Source organism: Typopeltis vanoorti, chromosome 16, assembly GCF_054136105.1.
Source record: "Typopeltis vanoorti isolate ZY-2024b chromosome 16, IOZ_Tvanoo_1.0, whole genome shotgun sequence".
Lineage (NCBI taxonomy): Eukaryota > Metazoa > Arthropoda > Arachnida > Uropygi > Thelyphonidae > Typopeltis > Typopeltis vanoorti.
Genome location: NC_143564.1, coordinates 86,233,881 through 86,258,729, shown reverse-complemented (window position 1 = coordinate 86,258,729; position 24,849 = coordinate 86,233,881). Strand labels below are relative to the sequence as shown.

The window sequence follows — 24,849 nt, the reverse complement described above, 5'->3', positions numbered from 1 at the left end:
GTACATGGAACTACAAGGCTGATGATGCTCAGGAGACAGCTTACAGCTATAGCATGGAAAATGAAGAGTTGGATGAAAATAAGATCAATGCTGCTAGATGATATTTAAGAACTATCTATGAAGAAATGTCTAAATGTATTCCAAAGGCCAGAAGGTTATATAAGGTAGGTATGAAATGGATGAAAGTATTGACTGGATAAAATAGTCACTTACCACTTATTACAATAAGGTGATGGCAGCATTGAAAGTGAGAGATGGCTACACAGTAGTATACTTACTTTGCAAAGGCTTTTGATAGATTACTGCATGATAAGTTGATAGTCAAACTAGAGCAGATGGGGGTTGGATATTAGACTAGTATCCTAGACTGGAGATTGACTGTCTGATAGATATCAACAAGTTGTGTATGGGGAAGCATTATCCTAGAAGAGGAAAGTCACTAATGGTGTGCTTCAGGGAACTGTTTTAGGGCCATTGCTATTTAACGTGTATGTTAATGATACTTGGGAAGATTTGAATGGGGATATACAGTTGTTTGCAGATGATGCAAAGTTGGGACAAATTATGAGGAGTAAAGCAGATGTACAAGAAAACTTGAATAGACAGAGTGAATAGGCATGAGAGTGGGGGGGATGCCAGTTCAACATTGCAAAATGTAAGGTTTTAAAATTTGGAAAACAAAGATGGGATGTAGAATTTACTCTTGGCAGAGATATATTGTTGGAGATGGAGGAAATAAGATATCATGGGGTAATGGTGGATAAGGATCTAAAATTCAGAGGATACATTGCCAAAATTGAAGATAATACAATGAATTCTGACAATGATGCAGAGAATTATTAGATTGTTTTTTAAAAGTGAACTTTTATGAACTTTTGTATGAAGATGTCACAAAACATTATTTGATTTTATTTAGGAATTTATAAGTTCAATTTCAGATGATGACTGGACAGTAATCATCTACAAATCAATACCAAAAAAACTCAAACAGTTACATTGTAAGAAAAACAGCATACATAATATTATTATCTTCAACCTGTATCATATCAAATTCTGATGAACCAAAACTTCTGAACATAGTTTCCTCTATTTGGTACTATATTTTTTCTCAATCATTCTGGATATATCTACGACATTTCTCTGTTTATATTTTGATTCTACTTTATGAATGATTAACTAAGTTGTGTTGCAAAGGACATCATCATTAGTACAGATGTTTCCATTAATTCAAATCTGTAACAACAAAAAAAGTATACTGGCAGCCATAAATCATTCTTCAAAATTAAGTAGCAGCTTCAGGTTGACAGTGAAAATTGTAATATTGAGTATAATCAAAATAAAGGATGTTAGTGATGCTGTAATTATGCAGAAGAATGGAGTGAACAAGTTGATTATATTGGCTGGCACAAATGATTTGAAAGGTGAGAAATATGCAATGAGAGAAGATATGAAAGAGTTGTTATTGGAAGCGAAAATTAAGAACAAGAAAGTAAAGATTGTGAGTCTGCTGCCTCAGTGTGAGAGAAGAAGGGGCCATGATTGCCAATGAGTAAATGAGAAAAGATTGTGCAGGAGGAATGGTGTGCAGTTTATTGATGTATGAAGTGAGTTTGATGGATGTAAGAACTTGTATATGCCTGACGAAGTGCATTCGAATGGTTTTGGAGTTGGATGTTTGGAGAAAGTGTTGTTTAGTGAGAATGTGGTAGTGCAAAATAAGCAAAACTAGAGATATTAGTGAGGATGAAATCAAGCATATGTCTGGTCATCCCTGTGATAAATGAGCATGGATATAGTAATGATTATGCAATGCCAAATGGGATTTCACAGGTCTCCAATTTAAATGGGTTGGTAATGACATCACACAAGGGTAACTATGGGTACAAAGGGATGTTGAAATGAACTTAGCCAAAAATTATAGATATCACTGAGATCTGGTTGACTGAAAATGATATAGTTACAGGTATTGAATGTAAAGAGTATTAAATTTTCAGGGAGGACAAAAGGAACAGGAAAGGAGGTGGGGTATTGCTGATGATAGCTGCAGAATTACAACCCACAAAATTAGAAGTTAAAGAGGATATTAGGTCTGAGAGAGATGGTGTATTTGAGGCTGTCTGGTGTGGGATAGAGGTAAATAAGACAAAATATGCTGTTGGGTGCTGCTATAGACCAGGTCCACAGGAAGATGTAGATGCCATGTATTGGCAGATCAGCACAATTATTATGGGAGACTAGCTATGGGGACATCGATTGGACAAAGGAAAAGGGGAATAGCAAGATGGAAGTGGAATTTATACATTTACTAAAGGATAATTACATGAAACAATGTGATATAGAGGAGACGAGGGGTTTGAAGGTGTTGGATCTGATAATAGCATCAGAAGATGTATCCATAACCAAGGTAGACACTCTGCCTCCAATTGGGGAGAGTGACCATACTGTCTTGTTCTGAGAAGATGCCAAACACATGGAGTTCTCTGAGAAGGCGTTTATGTTCAACTATAAGGCTAGTGATTATGAGAGACTCAGGAGTCACCTTGGAACAGTGCCATGGCTGGAGAAGCTACAAGGAAAGAATGCATGGCAAGTGGTTAGAGATTGCTTGAGGGTAGCAAGTATCAGACTGCATACCCAAGGTCGGATAAACCAAGTTGAAATTAAGTGGATGAGTAGGGATATAAAGCAAGAGCTGCAAAAAAAAAAAAAAAAAAAAACATTTTGCAGAAAACTGATGAGGCTACGGACTTTAGGATAATAGTGGACAAAGAGTTAAAGTTCAGAGGGCATATTGCAAAAGTTGGTAAATTAGCTCAAAGAATTACTTAGATATTAAAAAACACACTAACAAGTAAAGATGAGGAGGTTATTATCCCTCTTTGATAAGGCTATGATTTGGCCATAACTTGATTACTGCACATAGATTTTTTCATCTGGGTTTCTTGGGGACCAGGAGGTGGTAGAAAAGATTCAGAGATCAGTGATCAAGATGGTGACCAGTCAGTAGAATACTTCCTATGAGAACAGGTTGAAGATCTGTAGGTTACAAAGTTTAGTTGATAGGCAGAAAAAGGGGATATGATAGAAATTTTTAAGATATTAAAGCAGTTTTATAAAATTGATGCAAACAAAATTGTTTAATATATTATGGGATTTGAGTGCATGATGGTTGATTTGGCTCTCCTGTGATGAGTCTTCAGACTCCATGGAAATGCCGTAAATAATAATAAAATGTGATAATAAGGTTGAGAGCATTTTTTTAAATTTCAAGGAAGTGGCTATAGTCATTGTGATGAAATGTCTGATTATTATTTATTACCTTTTGAATCTTTTTCAGTCTGCTTGAAATTCCCTATTTGTTAGCAAATTCAATGTTGTGTTATTTACTAACGAATAGTCAATTCTTCAAGCAGTTAAGCACATATACTGTATTTGCCAGCATATAACACACACTTTTTTCTTTGAAAATAGGTCTGAAAAACAGGGTGCGTCTTATATGCCAATACTCAGTTTTTTATTACTTTCATTTCTGGAAATTTTCTCTGTTCTGAGTTATGCGATTTCTTTCTTGCTTCCTTGAGTGTGTGAGAGCATTCCAGTTACGTAGAGTTCGGTGGATGCGCATGTGCTGTCATCGATGATCACAACTATGTTCCTGTTCGTTTAAACTTTCCAATTGTTGTCGTGGTTGTTGTGAACGGTGATAATTTTCTCTAAATTTCTTGGCGAATTATGGCTGAAAAACGTCGGCATTGCTACAATATTGTATACAAGCTACGTGTGATTGCGTATGCTAAAGAACATGGAAATAGGACTGCAGAGAGGCATTTCGGCCACCCCAACTGAGAAAATTATAAGAACTTGCAGAATCAGGAAGAGGATCTAAAAAAAGCAACTCACAGTAAACATAATCTATGAAGTGGAACTGCAAAATGGTCAGAACTGAATACTTGGATAGGTATTTCTTGAAAGTAGACTTATTACTTATTACTTTATATTAGAAATACTGTAAATTCATTATAATATTCAGTGATAAAGTTAAAAAAAAAAAAATCATCTAACGCCTTTTTATTCCCGTATACGGGGAGTAGGCGAGGCCATTTAGCCCTATCTAACTTTTGGAGACTGAGTGGGCAGTTCAATCTCCACTGGAACCAATCAGAGATAGATGGCCCAAGGCTATCACTAATTCAGCGGTATGCAGTGAAGAGAGACGGTTCAAATGTGCCGCCATCTCGTGGTCCCTAACCCTAATACAATATATTTAATGTCTGAAATAATGTGGGTTCTACGGTCGATTTTCTTGAGTTTACGGGATGAAAAACCCGCTTGCCCGTGCCAGAGATCGACTAACTCAGGAACCGGTTGAAAAAAGGCTTAGGAAAATTTCCTCTAGTCGCCAACTAGACTCGAAACCGAGTCTTCCTTCGTGCGGCCAAGCGCCGTGGTGTGTAAACGCCACATCCACTGAGCTACACAGGCTCTAGTGATAAAGTTTTTTTCCTAAAAATGTGTACAAAAAAGGGGGCATGACTCATAGGCCGGTGCGTCTTCGCTTCTTCTTTGGTGCATCAATCCGAAAATTGGTAAATATAGCAGCACATCACAACATCCTGTCTTGTGATGTCCTTTTTATCTCTTCATAACTCTTAGCACCAGTTAGCATCATTATGTTATTTATATACGAAATTCTTGGTCTGCCTCGTGGCCTCTTTCCTTCTACAGTCCCCTCCATTATTTCTGTAATCAGTCCCCCATGCCTCAAATGGTGTCCAATTAGGCTTTTTCTTCTCTTATTGATGTATTTCATTAATGACCACTCTTCATGAACTATATTCAGAACTTCATTACTTTTCTTTTCTGTCCAAATAGTTTTCATCATCTTTCTCCAGCAGCAAATTTCAAATGCCTCCACCTTTTTCATGTCTTGTTTTGTTAGGGTGCAGGCCTCACAACCATATAATGCAATGCTCAATATGTATGTTTTCACTAGCCTTTTCTTGAGCTGGATGCTAAGTCCTTTACTGGTAAAAATGTTTCTTCTGTTATCGAATGCTTTTTTGGCTAGGATTATTCGTGCTTTAATTTCTGATTGGTTTCTTCCATCTTCTGTGATAAGACTTCCAAGATATTTAAAAGAGGATACCTGTTGTAGTAGGTTATTTATTTCCAGGTTTATTTTCATTGGATTTGTTTTACTTGTAATTAATAATTTTGTTTTCTTATAATTAATTTTTAGGCTGTACTGTGTGAAGATTTCTTCCATCTTTGTTAGAGTGTTTGTTTTCATTATCAGCTAAAACTGCTATATCATCCGCAAACCGTAGCCAGTTAATATCAATTCCATTTATCTCAATTCAGGTTTCTATTAATTCTTTCAGTTTATTTATTGCATCTTCAATGTACAGATTAAACAATACGGGTGAAAGAGAGCATCCTTGTGTTACACCTCTACGTATTTTTGCTATTGCGGTTTTTGTTGTATTGCTGGCTGCTTCTATTAGGGCTTCTTGATGCTTGTAAAGATTAAATATGAGCCTTCTATCTCTCCAATCTACCTTTATTGTTTTTAGGAGGTGAAACATTTGATTCCAGTCAATACTATTGAAGGCTATCTCCAAGTCAAGAAAGACTATCAGAATATTTTGATTCTTCTCCAATCTTCTTTCAATAACTGTTCTTAGAGCTAGGATTGCTTCTCTTGTCCCCTGCTATTTCCTGAATCCAAACTGGTCATTGCCAACATATTCTTCCACCTTCTTTGTTAGTCTTTTTTGTATAATTTTGAGTAATATTTTTGAAGCATGTGATATTAAGCTTATTGTTCGATGATTTTCACACTTGTTTGCATTATTTACTTACTAGGAATGGGTATGATAGAGCATTGTGTAAAATCTTTGGGATTTTACACAATGATATTTATGAAACAGGATGATCCCTGTTTCATAAATATCCTTTATGATCTTGAAAAGGTATAACTTAGTTATGTTTCCTGAGTATTTTATTAATTCTGAGGGGATGTTATCAGTGCCTGGTGCCTTGTTGGCTGACAATTCATTCAGTGCCCATTTAAATTCATCTTTTAATATAATTGGACCAATTTCTTCCATGTCAAGTCTTGTTTCATCTTCTATAGCCTTGGCATCTAGATCTTTTCCACTATATAGATCTTCTAAGTACTCCTTCCATCTTTCCGAAATTTCTTCCTTATCTATAAGTACATTCCCGTTTATTTTTGATAATTGTACTTCTTGTCTTGTCTTGTTTTGCTGGCTTATTCCTTTTATAATGTTATAAGCTTTATCGATTCTTCCAGTCTTTGTTAGATCTTCTATTTCTTTACATTTCTCTGTATACCCTTGTTCTTTTGCTTCTTTACACTTTCTATTTATCATAATTTTTATATGTTTATATTTGTCTTTGCTTTCTTCCTTTAGGGAGGTTTTGTATTTTCTTCTTTCATCTATTAGATCTAGAATGTCCTGGGTGATCCATGCTTTTTTTTTATTTGCTTCTTCCTTAATCCTATGCAGTCATTGGCAGCCTTGATGATTGTATCCTTCAAATGAGTCCATTTTTCCTCTATGTTTTTCTTTTCCCTCTCTCCAGTTTTAATGCTTTCATCAGTTTGCTGTTTATAGTTTCTATGGTTTTCTTCTGTTTTCAGGTTACTTATGTTCCATTTGGGCCTTTTCCTTGGTTGTGACAACTTTTTAAATTTCAGATTACATTTCAATAAAACCAAATTGTGGTCACTATCAACATCAGCTCCCGGGTAACTTTTGCATGATTTTACTTGATTTTTAAATCTATTTCTTCTCATAATATAATCTATTTGGTACCTTCCTATATCCCCTGCCATTTTCCAAGTATACCTTCTTCTTTTTGGTACCTCATATCAGGTATTAGTAATGATCAGATTGAATTGGTGGCAGAACTCCAAAAGTCTCTCTCCTCTTTCATTTCGGCATCCAAGTCCATACTTTCCCACCTCTCTACCATCTTTGCCTTCACCAATGACTGCATTCCAATCCCCCATGACAATAAGATTATCTTCCTTCTTGGTTAGTTTGATTAGATTCTCAATATCTACATATACTCTCTCAACTTCATCATCACTGTGGTCGCTAGTAGGCATGTAAGCTTGTATTATTATAATATTTGTTGGTTTTGCTTGTGGTTTTACCATTATCAATCTGCTACTACATTTTACTGAGTTGATTACTCGTCTTCCCCATTCCTTATTGAGAACCACCCCGACTCCATTTTTTGCTGTCTCATCACCTGAATAAATGATTCTGTAATCACCACTCCAAAAGTCTCCAGTTCCAGTCCATCTCATTTCACTAATTCCCAATATGGTTATTTTTAATCTATCCATTTCTCTCTTCAAATTTTCCAATTTGTAGGAGGGTTCTCACATTCCATGTCCCAATGGATGTACAAGGATTTCACTGGTTTACGACCTGGAAAGCCTTGCTTCTTCCCCTGCCGTGCACAAGTATTGAGCCATTGTGTGCTTTACTATCTTTTAGAATGTCCATCCATACTGCTATCTTACTGGGGAAAAATAGAACAAGGTGGTATCCCCTTGCCTTCCTTGTCCAGCAATAGCCTTCTACAGAGGCTCAGTGTGCTAGCCGTTTCTCATTCCTCATGATTATCCGCCTACCACAGTATCCTTTACACTTGTCACTTATGGTGATCTTCCACTGATCGGGATGAAAGTTGTTGCTATCCCAACTTCCAGCGGGCTGTAACTTATTTAATGGCAGTCACATCTCGCCATGTTGCATCCTCGTCAGTGGAAATGTGTGGCTTTTTATAGAGATAACCATGCCACTGTCTATCTCACTACTTCCTGTTGGTAGATGCCATCCCATTGTCCATGACTGCTTATTCACAGGTTTCCCTGTTTATTCGCAGCTAACCTCTGTATCCAGAGGCCGTTCCCCTATCCGGGGACGCCCAGGTGCGTTTTATACACTGGCAAATACGGTAATTATAGCTAGTTAAAATATTCTGAAATTCAAATAGCCATTACTGTTGCATTACAGATTTGTGTTCAAGCTGTGTGCAACCATTAATCTGCATAAAAATTACATTTTAGGAAATGTAAGCAAGTGATCGTGGCTGGGAATTTTTCCTTCCTCAAACACTCCTATCCAAAAATTCTTGCATGTATTCTTCAGATTACTCCCAGATTCAGATTTATTTCTCACATTCCCTTTAAATTTGATTCCTGTTTACTCAGTTCATAATGTACATTCCATCTTTCTCCTTTAGAATCATGTTCTAGAAAGAACTGAAAAGAAATTTCTTCTGAAAATTTGGATTTTTATTGTCTTCGCAGATCAGTTAAATCTTCAGGTTTTTAAGCCTTTTATTTCAGATAAATGTTCTTTGTGTCATGGATGAGAATTAAACCTATTTCATTTTTCAAGCAAGGTGTATGTCATGCTATTATGGAAGCTGCTTCGTTCCTGTGTAAAGAGGATACTGCAGATCTGAAATTTTTTTCAGTCACGCAAAGCATTAGTCAACATTATACTACTTATACCTATCAATAGAATTAGAACATCCCAGCAAGATCCCATCAATTAGACATATCCGACTCGTATCAAAGAGGCTGTTAATATCCTTATAATAAGGAAGGTGTTTTAAGATGATTGTGTGTTTTGAAAATACTCCATAATATAGTAAATTCTCTCACTGTAGCAGATACCAGTATAACAAAACTCAGTCATTATAACCTACTACTGAAAAGTTCCAACAAAGTCCCATTAGAACTGCATTCTAAAAAAAATTTGGTATTTTAACAAACTGTTTTGGTAGCATATGTACGTCTGATATAGTGAGGGACAACTGTAATTATTAAAAATATTAATGAATAATAAATAGATAATAAAAAATATTATCTGTGATTAATGGATTTTAAATGTGTTTAGAATTTAAGATACTTCCTTAAATAAAACATCTACGGCTAAGACTATAACTTTTGACAGGTTAGTTTGATTTAAGTTATTACTGAAGCTGCTACAGTACTAGACAAAAAAGTAGTATCTATACAAATAAATTGGCAAAGTATTATTGTTCTCCTCAAAGCAGAAACCCACCGCAAACACATACTGAGCACCCATATGGCATTCATTCTCAGACACATGATGTGAGACAGTTGAATTAACCTGATCTTTTAAGTTCACTGAGTATTCCCTAAACAAATAAGCATGATTACAGCTTAAGACATTAACGAGTGCAATAAGTATTATTTCTGTGGTATACAACAACTGCCAACTACATTGGAGAAACACAGAAGAGTCAAATGGGAAGGGGAAAAAAAATTATATTTCAAACCCAACAGTATATTTCTATCACGAATCTATTATTATAAACCTCCAGGGAGTCAAGGAAGGCTGCAGATCGCCAACACCATATGTCATACCTTCTTTTAAACCCCATCCAAACCAGATGTACATCACTTCAAGCAAATTGTTCCACTCATCCCTTTCTTAAACTTCCATGGATGCCCTGTTGTCCTCTGCCCAATTTCCATATAATGAAAAATTTCATCAGTTGATAAGCTATAACACCTTTTCATAAGTTTACAGATCTCAATCATATCCCCACCCCTCTTTCCCCTGTTTACAAGGGTTTACAGTTCACACACTTCCAATCTGTCATCATATTTCACTTCATTGTTCCCAGCAACTGAACCAATGGATCTGTATCAACATCCAGCCTTAGATTCACTGCCAAATGGGACATTATTGCTTTTAAGAGTTTCTGCCCTAACTCAACACAAACCATTATTAAGGGAGACCTCCAGGGAGTCAGGGAATCATCAAGGGAAGACACATACTACCTGCAACAGCTGTCATACCTGTTCTTGAATTCATTCACGCTACATACACAACCAGAGCCTCCATAGCTAGGTCGGTATAGACGAATCCCTTTGGTCAGAAAGACCTGGGTTTGATTCCCATCTATGATGTGAGAACCTTCATCTGGTCTCTTTTGACTAAAGGTAAGTTAACTGGTCTCATATGAAGGTGGACAGTTTTTTCTCCTGGTAACTGGCGTCTTTCATCCCTCAAAACAGGCAAACCAGCCATGAACACACATGGCTACAGTTATAAAAAACATACTACAGGAAGGAAGGCAACAGGAAGCCACCTTGCTCGTAATCATCTCCCTAGTATAGCAGCAGATAGCTTCCCCCACCAGCTGTATGGCTGAGGGAATAGGATAGATAGACAGACATACACACCCAACATTCAATGACAATCCATTCCAATTATGAACTGCTCTAGGAGGAAAAAAAAATCTAGCCCTCACACTCTTGATGGCATTCATTCTTAACTTCCAAGGATACCCACTCGTCCTTTCTCTCATTTTATTTCCATTCGTGTGTCATTTTTTATGTAGGAGGTTGGCTACCATAATATAACTTATAGCTGACTAAGGGTGTAACAACACATGGTGAGGACCCTAATTCTTCCACATATTGTTTTAAGTATTCATGGTTGTAATCCATGTGTGTTCATGGGGGCCGGTTTGCCTGTTCCGAGGGATGAAAAACTCAAGTTTTCAGGTCCTTTTCCCAGTCTCCATAAAATGAAAAATTTCATCTATTGAAATCCTCTATGACCCTTTCAGAAGTTTCTGAAAGGGTCATAGAGGATTTCAATGGATGTCAGAAGTCTCAATCATATCACTCCTTTCTCCTCTTTGCTAATATCTGCAGTGTACAAATTTTCAATCTGTCTTCACAATCCTGATATAATTTTTTAACACTCTCCTTTTTCACGCTCTCCACTGTATCAGAATCACCATAGAACCAAGGACACCAGAAATATGCACAATAGTCCAAGTGAGGTTTTGTCGAAGCCTCATAAAAAGGCAAAATGACTTCCTTATCGTTACATGACAAAGTTCGTTTCAGCATTGCAATTATCCTGAGTTGTATTTGCAATCCTTGCTATATGGCTCTTGAACTTCAACTTCCTATCTACTAAAACTCCAAGATCCCTAGTCTGATCAGTTTCTTTTAGCATAATCCCACCAGTATAATATGACAGTGGATATCTAATCACACCGAAGTGCATGGCTTTACATTTACTAACACTGAACTGATAGTCATTTTCACAAGCACACAATTCTGGAAACCACATATTCAAATCATTCTGTAGGTACTGCATATCAGTCGCATTTCTGATTACCCTGCCTATCTTTGCATCATCTGCAAACAGCTGTATGTCACTTGTCAAATCCTTCCCGATGTCATTAATGTATAGACTGAATAACAATGGACTGATCCTTGTGATACACCATTGGTTAACTTAAATCTTGCAGTCTCACATCCCCCATACATCACTTTTTGATATGTCAGTCAGCAATCCTCTTATCCATGCTAATATTTTATAATCCAATCCCATATTCTCCAATTTACGCAAACAGCCGTCCATGCTGCATTCTGTCAAAAGCTTTAGCAAAATCCAAAATTATCATGCTGTATCCATTCTTCTTGTCTAACTCAATGGTAACATTATTATAGAATGTGAGTTCAAACATGACTTTCCCTTAGTAAGGCCCATGCTGTTCACTATAAAATAAAGATTCTTGGTCATCTCATTTCTGAATGCAAATCCTTACCAACTTTTCCAAAATCTTCACCACTACCACCACCCCAAAGATACTGATAAGACCGATAGTTGGAAAGATCTGGTCTTTGTACACTCTTGTGCAATGGGATTACTATACATTCTTTCCACTATCTGTGGAATCTTCCTTGTTCTCAAACTCAAATTATACAGCCTGATCAAAGAAATAGGCAGTTCAAGTGAATACTTTTCACATCCATAGTTCAGTCATTCATTTCGTATGGTAATTCAATAGCCGCGAGCCCCTTTTATGGGGAGGTATGGCACCACCTCAATCCCCCCTATTTTTATCCAGACCCGGGACCAGCATTGCTGACAATTCAGACCTATCGCTGGAGAGATTGTCTCAAGTATTCCTGACTGTATCCGTATGTGTTCACGGGGCCAGTTTGCCTGCTTGTGGGATGAAAACCCTGCTGTCTATGCCCAAGACTGGCTAACTTGGCTATGACTGAGGAAGATCCTTAAGCTCCTCACGTCATTGACAGGAATCGAACCTAGGACACTCCTTCCCCAGGCATATGGTTGCAAAGCGCATAGCCACTAGGCTAACTGCATGGACTACATCCATGGTGATATTCCATTAGTCTCTACTGCCAAATTGTTATTCAGTTTGTGCCACAGCATCAAATGAACTAATCACCTGATATCATTAGTAGAGCCCCATTTCCTCTTCTATCCTTTCTAAAAATGCTATACCCTTTACACTAAATTCCAGTTTCTGCATCTGACTCTGATAGTCAAGTTTCATTAATGCCAATAATCTTAGGCCAAAACATATTCACTAAAGCAATGAATCCTACCCCTTGGTTTATGATGCTCCTGTGATTTGTGTATAGACATACCAAGTTACCTCTTAGCTTTTTCATATACTTACATCTACAGTCTGCTTAGCCTGGCTGGGCAACTTTTTCTTTTCCATCCACAGATGCAATCAAAACAGTCTGAACCAAAAGCGTGAATCCGACCACTTTACTAGATTCATAACTAGGCTCAATAACATTCGTATCATTGTCGAGTCTGCATGCCATAACTGAACTTTATTAGACTGATAACTAGGCTCAATAACATTCATATCATTGTTGTATATGCACATAGCTGAACTTACAATCTACCCAATGCTGATCTGCTTTCCTTAATTCTGCATTAGGTATGAACAAATCCATTCAAGTGCAGGCTGTACTTTAATACAAATTTTTCTATCATTAAATCCCTCCCATTATTGACTAATAAATTCACAAGTGCACGAAATATCACAAAGAAAGCAATGAAACAGAAAAAGGATCCACTGTTATTTTACAGCCAAGTAAGCAAGCAATGCCTGCCTTTTCAATGTTAAGTTTCAAAAGTGACTGAAAGATTATGAAAATATAAACCATGAGCAGGCCAGCTGTTGCACTACTTAAAACAGATCGTAGTTAAAATCATCTATATTCACCTTTTATCAGTGCTTGACTGCCCCTGATAGCTGTTAGTTTTCATCAGAAATCCTCTGGATATTAGGGAGTAAATTATGTTTGAAAATTATGCATTTTTTTATAAATAAACTGTCAAGCATAAATTACAGTTTGAAGGGCTTCATCTTGATATTATTAAAAAAAAAAAAACAATTTCAGGTTCCTGGGCAAAGTCTGCATCTTTTAGTTCAACAGAATGGCAACTTATTGCTAAAGCTTTGTATTTTTTTTAAACTCTCCATCAAGTTTTGAACTTTTAAAATTACAAAGACAAATATGGCTTGTTTGTTCATTTACTAACAATAAAATAACAGATTTGTTATTCTTTTGTTTAACAGTTTCCAATGTTAAGATGATATAGCTATACTGTATGCTCTGAGAAAGAGAGAGTTCACTTATGAAAAACTTCAAAAGCACCAATAAAAAGTGAATATATGGCTTCTGGAAAAAGTTTTCCTGATATTTAAATAATAAACAACATCTAAACAACTTGTGCTAACACATATTCAAAATTATTCAAATTCCAAAGGTAAACACTGTTGATTACTTCTCTGTAAAATAACAATGAATAATACTGATTATGAAGTTATACTTTTTACTTAATTTCTGATGAGAAAATGAAAATTTTTAAATTAATTATTTTCTATAATAATATTAAAATTATTATTATTATTATTAAACAAGACCTCATGGAGTCAAAGACTCATCTAGGAGGTCCTTTTATCTCACACACATCTCATCATACCGGGTCTTAAACACATTCAAACTCCTTGCAGACACCACACTCTCAGGCAAGGCATTCCAATCATTCACAACTCTGCACGAAAAAAACCTGCCTCTCACTCCCCTACTCACACCCTCTTTATACAGTTTCCAGGGATGACCTCTGGTTCTCCCCTGATCTCCCACTATTCGCTGTAGAACTTCTCCACCATTGATCCTATAGCAACCCCTTACCAACTTGTAGGTCTCTATCATATCTCCCCTCTTCCTTCTCTCCACTAGTCTCTGCAAATTACATCTTTTCAATCTTTCCTCATACTCGACATTCCAGAGGTCAGAAACTACCTTAGTCAGTCGCCTTTGGACCCTTTCCAACATCTCCTCATCCTTCTGAAAACCAGGTGACCAAATCTGGGCACAATAGTCCATGTGTGGCCTAATCAAAGCCTTATACAATGGAACAAGAATCTCCCTACTTCTACACGTCAGTGTCCTCCTCATCATTCCCAGAAGTCTTTGTGTTGTCTTCACAATTTTGGCGATGTGACCCCTAAATTTTAGATCCTTATCCACTATCACTCCCAGATCTCTTATTTCCTCTACTTCCAACAATATATTCTTACCAAGCATAAATTCTGCATCCCATCTTTGTTTTCCAAATTTTAAAACCTTACATTTTGCAACATTGAACTCACACCCCCATTTGCTTGCCCAATCACTCAATTTATTCAAGTCTTCTTGCAAGGCCACAACATCTTCACTACTCTTTATGGTTCTTCCCAACTTTGCATCATCTGCAAACAACTGAATATCTCCATCCAAATCTTCGCCAATATCATTAATATACAAGTTAAATAGTAATGGCCCTAAAACAGATCCCTGAGGCACTCCACTAGTGACTTTCCTTTTCCTGGATATTGCACCCCCATACACAACTTGTTGATACCTATCAGATAGCCAGTCTCCAATCCAATGCACTAATCTAATATCCAACCCCATCTGCTCTAGTTTGACTGTCAACTTATCATGAGGCACTCTATCAAAAGCTTTTGCAAAATCCAAGTATATTACTGTGTATCCTTCTCCTCTGTCCAAGGAAGCAGTCACTTTATTGTAATAAGTAAGTAGTTTACTAAAACACGACCTCCCTTTAGCAAATCCATGCTGTCCATCAAAGATTATACCATTGTTGTCAACCCAACTCTGGATTCTAGCTCTCACAAGCTTCTCCAACAACTTAACCACAACACCCGACACACAGATAGGCCTATAGTTTGATGCTTGAGTTCGATCACCTCCTTTATGAAGTGGCACAATCTTGCCCTCCTTCCACTCTTTAGGGACTTGACCAAGTGCAAGACTCGTATTAAAAAAATATGTCAAGGCAGGTGTCAACTCTCTGGCACATTCCTTCAGAATACGTGGTGATATATTATCAAGTCCCACAGCCTTATTTACATCTAGTTTACTCAACTCCCCAAACACCTCTTGCTCACTTACAGTCAGTCTCTCCTCCCCATCATCAACTGCTCTTAATCTCTCCATGAAGTCACATTCACAAGATTGAAAGATCTTTATGAACTGCTCATTAAGTATCTCCACCACACATTCTGCAACAGCTGTCTTTATACCATTTCCTCCAATCAATGTCATCCTTCCATAATCATTCTTTCTTTTGCTGGCTACATATCGAAAGAACTCCCTAGGATTCTTTTTAGCTTCATTAGCTAACTGCTGTTCATACCTCTCTTTAGCTACTCTCACCAACCAAGTCACTCTCCTTGCCTGGTCTTTGTAGAACTCATGAAATTGGTTACTTCCACTTCTCTTATGCTGCCTCCACAATGCCCTTTTTCTCTGTATTGCATGCTTAATCTCTTTATTCATCCATCTCACACCTAACTTATTTAACCTTCTCACCCGTGGTATACATTTAGACATTGCATCCACTAAATATTTTTTGAAAATTCCCCAAGCTGCATTGATCTCTTTTCCAGCTAACTCCTCATTCCATGCTACACCTGCAAGCTGTCTCCTGAGCTCTTCATAATCACCCCCCTTGTAGTTCCACATATACCCTTTTTTCACAGGGGTCCTTGCACTGCTGGCAACCACCCAAGTAATCACCTCATGGTCACTTTCACCAATTGGTGGATGATTTGATACCTCATTGATAATTACATCCTCCGATGAGATGACCAAATCCAAGACCCTTAATCCTCTTGTGCCCTCTGTTACATACTGTCTGAGGTAGTTATCCCTCAAAAACTCAAGAAACTCATTTTCTTTACTTCCAGTTGCTATCTCTTCATTCCAGTCTATATTGCCATAATTAAAATCACCCATAATGATCACCCTTTTCTTATTTGCTTGGCTTATTTGACTATACATTTCACTATCACCACCATCCACATTACCAGGTCTATAACAACATCCCACCAAGTATTTGATTCTATTCACCTCTATCTCACACCATACTGCCTCAAAACCACTGGCCCCATTTCCCCCTTGCATCTCTACCTTGTATGGACATAACTCTTTCTCTATCATCAATAGCACTCCCCCTCCCTTTTTACCCCTTCTATCCTCACGAAACACATCATACCTTTCCATCTCTATTCCTGTCAGGATGTCATCCTCATCTAACCATGTCTCACTTATTCCGACAATCTCTGGGTGCACAGACGCAATTAGTGCAACCATTTCATCCGCCTTGTTTCTTATACTTCTAGCATTGGTATACAAACACAACAACTAATTTCTGGATCTACAGCTAGTTCCACTGATACCACTCACTCGATGTGATCTCTCCATGCTGGACTGGGGCCATTTCCCTTTCTGCTTCTTCATTTTAGAACCCTTTGCAATTCCATCTGTTTCCTTTTGATCCCTGATCATCCCATTACTTTCCTGCCTACACATTCTCTCACCTCCTCTTGGAGCATCCACCTTTCTCACGCTGTGTATCCCTGTCCACCCTGGGCCTCCCCGTTTCCCTGCTCCTCTTGCACACCCATTCTCTCATTTTCTATACTCATACCACTCACCTCTCCATTCATTTCCACTTCTTCAATCTCTCCTGTCTTACTCTCCTGCTCTTCCACATCACTCCCCTCTTGATCTGATTCATTCTCTCTATTCACTTCTCTACCTTCCAGCAGCAGTCTCTCCAAGCGACTCACACCATAACCACTCAAATGCAGTCCATCGCTCCCATACAGCTCACTTCGTCCCTCAAACTCATTCCACACAGTGATTATAGCACGGGAAATTCTACAATAGAATAGCTACTACTCCATTTGATTTCCAAGTTCAGTATTTTTTTTCCTTCTTTATTTAAATTTGATTTACCATTACCAGTAATAGAAATGAAATAGTAATCATAATAAAACAAAATAAGAGTCAAATAATAGTAACAGAGTGAAATGATAGTAACAGAATGAAATAACAGTGAAATGATAGTAACAGAAATTAATTTTGTAATATAAATTTTATTAATATCACCATTATCATCCACTTCCTATATGTACCCTCAATTTTCAGGCAATATCATAAAATGTTTACTTTATTACTAACTTTCTATCAACAATTTTATATCATATTAGTCTGATCTGTCAAGACTCCAATATCATCAAAATATTATATTTCAGTCATCGAAGACAATTCTAACTGCAGTTGACAGAGATCTTGGTCTTTTTCTAGTATCAAAACATATAATTTTACTAACCTTTCTACTCCCATTCTGTTTAAATGACCATACTACCTGATATTAGTTCTACTCACACATTCGTCAATGATTACAATCTGAGTTCTACATGTACAGAAAGGCTTAGGTGTTCTTGATTATTCATAATAATGCATAAAAATCACCAAAAAAGGAAAAATAAATTAATTTACTGACCTTACTAATAATTTGCTGTCTACCCAGAATCTTCATAGAACAAATTATAACTGTGACAAGCACACAAGCACTGAACTAAATCCTTTGAAACAGAACTAATATCCTAAACATGGCATTCTCTATGGGCCAGATAACCATAGTCAATTTGGAGAAGCCAGGTTCTCTCCAAGATCTTCAGGAAATTAATGCAACCATACTTGTTGAGGGGGAGGGTGTACTTAATAGCAGATATGCTGATTCTAAAAACAGTCTCTAAGACCTATAGCAACTTCTATGTAGTACCAACATCATCTCCCACTTAATGCTATATGGAGGAGTATCAACAGCATGATCTGATGGTCTGCTAGTCCTGACTAGTCATACAGATGATCACTGATGTAATTTTTGTGTTCCTCAAGGCAGATGCTAAACTGATCTACCAGTCTGTCCAAAGTAGGGCATCCTGCAGGCACAAGGAACTTCATATATTCCAGATGTGCAAGAGCATGAAGCTGATCTTTAGGAGGTCAATTTTGTTTTTTGTTAATTTTAATGAGATGCCAAAAGCAAAAAATAGAGAAATATTAAAATCTTAGAATAATATTTTAAAATCTTTTGGCTATATGTGTTAATACTTTAAAAATCTTAGTCTGACATTTAATTAGTTTTAAGTCAGTTATATAAGTGCTTTAAGTTAAATATCTATTTAGTTAACTAAATAATAACATTGATTATCAAAGCATATCAGAGTAAAATCAACAGTAAATTCTTACCATGATCAACATGAGCTAATATACATATATTTCTGATGTTCCTTGGATTTCGCTGCAGCTGGGAGACTTGTTTAACACCGACTGTTTTCATTAGAGATGGCATTGTTTGAAAATGGATATTACCTGTATTTGTGGTAGGGTGGGAGAAAAAAATGGTATGATAAGTATACGAATATTACTATTATTATTATTACTATTATTACGGGCAACTCCAGGGAGTCATTGGACTCATCGAGGGAGGCCCCAAATCATATTCATCACAACTATTTGACATTCATACAGTATCTATCATACCTCGCCTTAAACTCATTCACTGTCACAGCATCCACCACAGACTCAGGGAGCGCATTCCACTCATTCACTACTCTAAAAGTAAAGAACCCAGCTCTAACACCTTTACTAACCACACTTTTGCCCAGTTTCCATGGATGTCCCCTAGTCCTCCCACAACCAGCCCTGTTCTCAAAAATATCTTCTGAATTAATTTTATAGAAACCCTTCAGTAATTTGAATGTCTCAATCATATCTCCCCTCCTCCGCCTATCAACCAATTTTTGCAACCCACAAATCCTCAACCTGTTCTCATACGGTTCATTCCACAGACCTGCTATCATCTTGGTCACTCGCCTCTGGATCCTCTCCACCTCCTCCCCATCAAGAAGAAACCTAGGTGACCAAATCTGAGCACAGTAGTCTAGATGGGGTCTTATCAAGGCTCGATACAGAGGAACAATAACCTGCTTGTCTCTGCTTGTCATCGTATTCTTCAGCAACCAACTGATTTGATGAGCTGTTTTGGTCACTTTTGCAATGTGTCCCCTAAATTTCAATTCCTTATCTACCAACACTCCTAAATCTCGTGCCTCATCAATTTCCTGGAGCACGGTTTCACCAATGCAGTAAACTGCCGCCAATCTTTTCACCCCAAAATGCATAACCTTACATTTTGCCACATTAAACTGACATCCATTCTCCTTAGCCCAGACCTCCAATCTATCCAAATCATCCTGCAAAATTTTGACGTCATCTGCATTCACTATTGCCCTACCCAACTTCGCATCATCTGCAAACAAATGAACTGTTCCTCTCAGATCATTTCCTATATCATTTATGAACAAATTAAACAGCAGTGGACCAAGAACAGATCCTTGTGGCACACCACTAGTCACAGGCCGTCTTGTGGACTCTACTCCCGAGTAAACCACTCTCTGATATCTCTCCGTCAACCACCCTCCTATCCATCTCACCAACCCTATGTCCATTCCCATATGCTGCAATTTACTGATTAGAATTCCATGTGGAATCCTGTCAAAGGCCTTGGCAAGGTCCAGTAGAATCACCGTAAACCCATTACCCTTATCCAGTTCAGCCGTCACTGTGTTATAATACGTGAGCAAGTTACTGAGGCATGACCTACCCTTCACAAATCCATGCTGTCCCCGATACAGTATCCCATTTTCTTCTATCCAATCTTGTATTTTCCTCTTGACTATTTTCTCTAAGACCTTGACAATGATTCCTGATATGCTAATCGGTCGGTAATTTACTACAGCAGTCTTGGAACCACCTTTATGCAGTGGAACTATTTTCCCCTCTTTCCACCCGCTCGGGACTATTAGAAGAATAAACTATAATGATATAAAGTTGATAATGAAATTATGTCTGAAAAAAGGTGATGGAAGAAACTTAAAATAAATCTATAAAAGCTAAAATGTTCAAATCTAAAGAAAGATGTACGATATGATTGAGACTTACAAACTTCTGAAAGGATCACACAGGATTTCAGTTGATGGAATTTTTCATTTTATGGAGGGTGGGGAAAGGACAACAGGGGGCATCCTTGGAAGCTGAGAATGAATGCTGCTAAGAAAGGGGTGAGGGCTAGACTTTTCTCTGATAGGGTGGTGGGTGATTGGAATGGATTGCCATTGGATGTTGTGTGTGCAAGCAGTATGAATGATTTCAAGAATGCCCCCTCTTGTCCTTTCCCCACTCTGCAGGTCTCCCCTGCAGAGTCTTTGGACTCCAAGAATGGTTATAAATCTACCCTATATATATAAAATGATAAGCCTTTTTTATGTAACATTTTTGTGTCACGTTTTTTGTCAAGTTATTTGAAACGTTTTGAAACTCAGGGGCTATCTTGAGTGCCGAGTCTTCAAAATTTGAGCAATCAGAATTCAAGGAGAACCGGCCTACCAATCCGGACCTTGGGGAGTAGGGCACTGTAGGCACGAGGGGGACAGAACCATCCCTTTCAAGTTTTCAAAATTTGAGTCATCAGAATTCAAGGAGAACTGGCCTACCAGTCTGGAAATCGGGGGTGTTGGGTGCCGTAGGTGCAGAGCCCCCCCTTTCAAGTCATCAGAATTCAAGGAGAACCGGTCTACCAGTCCAGAACGCGGGTTTTTTGTGTCACGTTTTTTGTCAAGTTATTTGAAACGTTTTGAAACTCAGGAGCTATCTTGAGTGCCGAGTCTTCAAAATTCGAGTAATCAGAATTCAAGGAGAACCGGCCTACCAGTCCAGAACTTGGGGAACGTAGGCACGAGGGGGACAGAACCACCCCTTTCAAGTTTTCAAAATTTGAGTCATCAGAATTCAAGGAGAACCGGTCTACCAGTCCAGAACTCGGGGGAAAGGGGCAGCGTAGGCACAGAACCCCCCCTTTCGAGTCTTCAGAATTCAAGGAGAACCGGCCTACCAGTCCAGAACATGGGGGGTGCCTTGGGCACCAGGGGGAGGAGCCCCTAGTAATACTTATAAATATACAAGAAAAAAAAATCAAAAATTGTTTATTTTTCTCTATAGCAAACTGCATTAATGTATATTATTAAGTATAACTTCCTTGGAGTCCAAAGACTCTGCAGGGGAGACCCAAAATACCCACACAATATCTATCATACTTCTCCTTGAACTCACTAACACAGCATTCAAAAACTATCAACACATTCCACTCACTGACCACTGGTACTCATACTATTGCTAACTATTCTTACTCATTTCCAGATATCATCTCTTGTTTCTCTGCTCTAGACAAGTGCTGAAATATTTCTTCTGCAATCCTATAAAAGCATTTAAACAGTTTTAAAAGCATTATACTCCTCTTTCCAACTTATCAACCAATTTTTGCAACACAGCATTCAAAAACTATTAACACATTCCACTCATTAACTACTCTCCAAGAAAATAACTGGGTCCTCGTACCCATTGCTAACTATTCTTGTTCAATTTTCAGAGATGATCTCTTGTTTTTCTGCTCTAGCCAAGTGCTGAAATATTTCCTCTGCATTAATCCTATAAAAGCATTTAAGCAGTTTTAAAAGCTTCCATTATACCTCTCGTTCCAATCTATCAACCAATTTTTGCAATCTACAAATCCTCAATCATCACATGATTCATTCCACAGACCACTTCCTCATTCCCAAGAAATCCAAGTAACCAGAGCTGAACATAGTAATCTTGATATGAACGTATCAAGCCTTATAAAAGGAAATGATAACTTTGATATCTCTGATTGTTAATGTGTGTGTTCTTCAAAAACCAAGTAATTCTACGAGTTACCATGGCTACCTTAGCAATATGTCCTCTGAACTTCAACTTTCTATCTACTACCACCCCAAAATCCTTATCTTCATCAATTTCCTAGACTGCAGTTCCATCAATGCAGTACACAGCTTGCAATTTTTTTTATCCCAAAATGCACAACTTTATACTTTTCCACATTAAGCTGGAATCCATTATCTTTTGCCTATACTGTCAGCCTATTTAAATAACCCTTCAAGCTCTCTGTATCCAAAATTGGATAGCATAATTGCCTTAACAATTATGCTATCCAATTTTGCAAATCATTACCTGTTTACAAATTAAACTATGTAAGTTTGCTAGCAACCCCCAAATAGAGAGCTTTGTGGCACTATCTAGTTGCCAGCTGAGTGCCACAAGGAAGATATGAAAGTGTTATTGGAAGAAGAAAAAAAGAGTGAGAGGGTGAAGATTGTAAGTTTGCTAACATGCTATATTAGAGATGAGTTAAGGAGAGCAATGATTGCAGATGAATCAGTGCATAAGCTGTGCAGAAGGAATCGTTTGGAGTTCATAGACCACTGGACCAAATTTGACAGATGGAAGGACTTATTATAATGCTAATTGACTGCACTTAAATGGATTCAGAGTTAGGTGTCTAGAGAAAGTTCTGTTCACTGGGAGCATGGAAGCACAACGTCAGGTAAACTAAAATTATTAGGATGGATGCAGGTGAGCATGTGAATGACCAAAAAATGTAGAATCTAGTCTCTCAAGTGACAAAATCAAATGAAGCAGTCAATACAAGGTATAAATGTGGTTGGGGAGAAGGCCTAAGGAGGGGAGGGAGTGCTATAGTTTCTCTCAGAAATAAGGAGTTCTGGCAATGGTTATTTGTCAGAACTCCTTATTTGAGGGATATAGTATTTTTGGGAGATTAGAAAATATAAGATTGGGTCGGGGTAATGCTGATGAATTGCAGCCAAAAAGAGTAAATCAAGAACATAGGCATGTGGACGGCAGATTGAGGAATTCTGGTGAGAGATTGAGAGCAACCCCCAAAAATGCACAGTTGGTTGTTACTGGGAATGTTATATAAGATATGTATCAGCAAATTAGCATTATGAGCATTGGCCATATAATTATTATGGGGGACTTCAACTATAGACACACATAAGATTGAAAGGAGGAAAAATCACATGGTAGGAAGGAAATGAAAGTTATATATTTGCTAAGAGATAATTAACTGAAACAGCATGTGACAGAGAGGCGCAGAGGTATGAGAGTTTGAATCTGGGTTATAGGATCAGAAGATCCAATCATAACCGAGGTGATCACATTGTCTCTGATTGGGGTGAATGATCATGCAATCTTGATTTGGAAGGTTGCAAAATGTGAAATTTTGCAATCTTCAAGGGTATCTGAAGGAAACACAAACTATATACCCAAGTTCAAGAGGATAAATCAGGTAGGAATTAGATGGATGAGTAGAAGGAACTACAAAAAAATGTTGTGGATAGCATATAATGAGAGAGGTGATAGCAAGCCCACAAGCAGTACAAGGCATCAGCAAGAAAGAAAGGTGCCCAGCATAGTAAGAAAGGCAAAATCAGATTATGAGAAGAAATTAACCAAGCAGCCCAAAAGAAATCACGAGTTCTTTCATTATTTAGCAAATAAAAGAAAGAACGAGTATGGAAGGATAACTTTAATAAGTGCTGATGTAGCAAGGTGACAGAAGCCAGATGATATAGTTGAATCACTGAGTGCTCATTTTACAATAAACAGTCATCCAAGTGAGGATATGGCTGTCACAAATGTGACAGGAACTGATGCAAGAATACAGGTTGATGAATCGGAAGTACTTAGGATATTGCATATTCTCAATTCAAATAATATGGCCATGGGATTTAGCCAAGATATTAGCTCACTTATTACAAGAATGTGCAAAGGAATTGTAATGCCTTTGACAAGGCTGTTTAACTTAAGTCTTGGCTCTGGAGTCCTAAGCGAGTGGAAGAGCAAAATAGTTCCCAGCTATGGTGGCAAATTATAGTCCAATTAGTATCTTAGGGGCGGTGGTAAAAGTATTGGAAAAGTTGATCAAAAACAGAAGTCAGGAATGGATGGATAGGAATATGATGCTCTATGGGGCAGGGGAGGTGGGGGTGCACAGCTTGGCTTTCTGAAGGATTGATTATGCTGTAGTAATTTATTAACTTTTTATAATAAAGTGACAGCTGAGTTGGATAAAGGGGATGGCTACAGATGATACTACTGGATTCTGCAAAGGTATCTGATAAGATAGTACATGGAACTCTGTTGGGATGCACTGAAAGAGATGGGTGATGAATATGAAACAGGCAGTATGGATATGTGGGTGGCTGATGGACAGATAGCAAAAGTAGTATAGGCAGAATCCAGGAGAAAGCTAGCAACTAGTAGTGTGCCATGAGGCTCTGTGCTTGGACCACTAATGTTTAATGTGTACATAAATGATATAAGTAATGATTTGAAGGAAATGCTCTACTGTTTGCCAATGATGTAAAATTGGATGGCATAATAGTGAAGCAGGGTAATATAGCACCTAGCAAACAATACTAATGCTACTTAATTTTTAAATACTTGCATATTGTGACATCAGTTTTTAGGTATCAAGAAATGTTAATTCAAAATAACTTTTGAATTTAAATTTCTAAATCTAAAAGGATCATATTGCAAAAATCGATATTTTCTGGCATGAATATGTTTGTACATGGCCTACTTTATATATAAATATAAGAGATATTCATTACAATGTTTTCTAAATACATGTTTTGCATTATTCACTA

The 24,849-nt window shown here is 37.5% G+C and overlaps 1 protein-coding gene across 1 annotated transcript in view; it reads right to left on the bottom strand.

Annotated features, from left to right (window-relative positions):
- LOC150098172 (elongation factor-like GTPase 1) overlaps window positions 1–24,849 on the bottom strand; it is a 451,514-nt gene that overhangs the window by 400,713 nt on the left and 25,952 nt on the right. Inside the window, exon 2 of the mRNA XM_090406579.1 lies at window positions 18,494–18,616. Coding sequence (XP_090262705.1) covers window positions 18,494–18,596 — 103 coding nt within the window. The 5' untranslated portion in view covers window positions 18,597–18,616. The remainder of the gene's footprint in view (window positions 1–18,493; window positions 18,617–24,849) is intronic.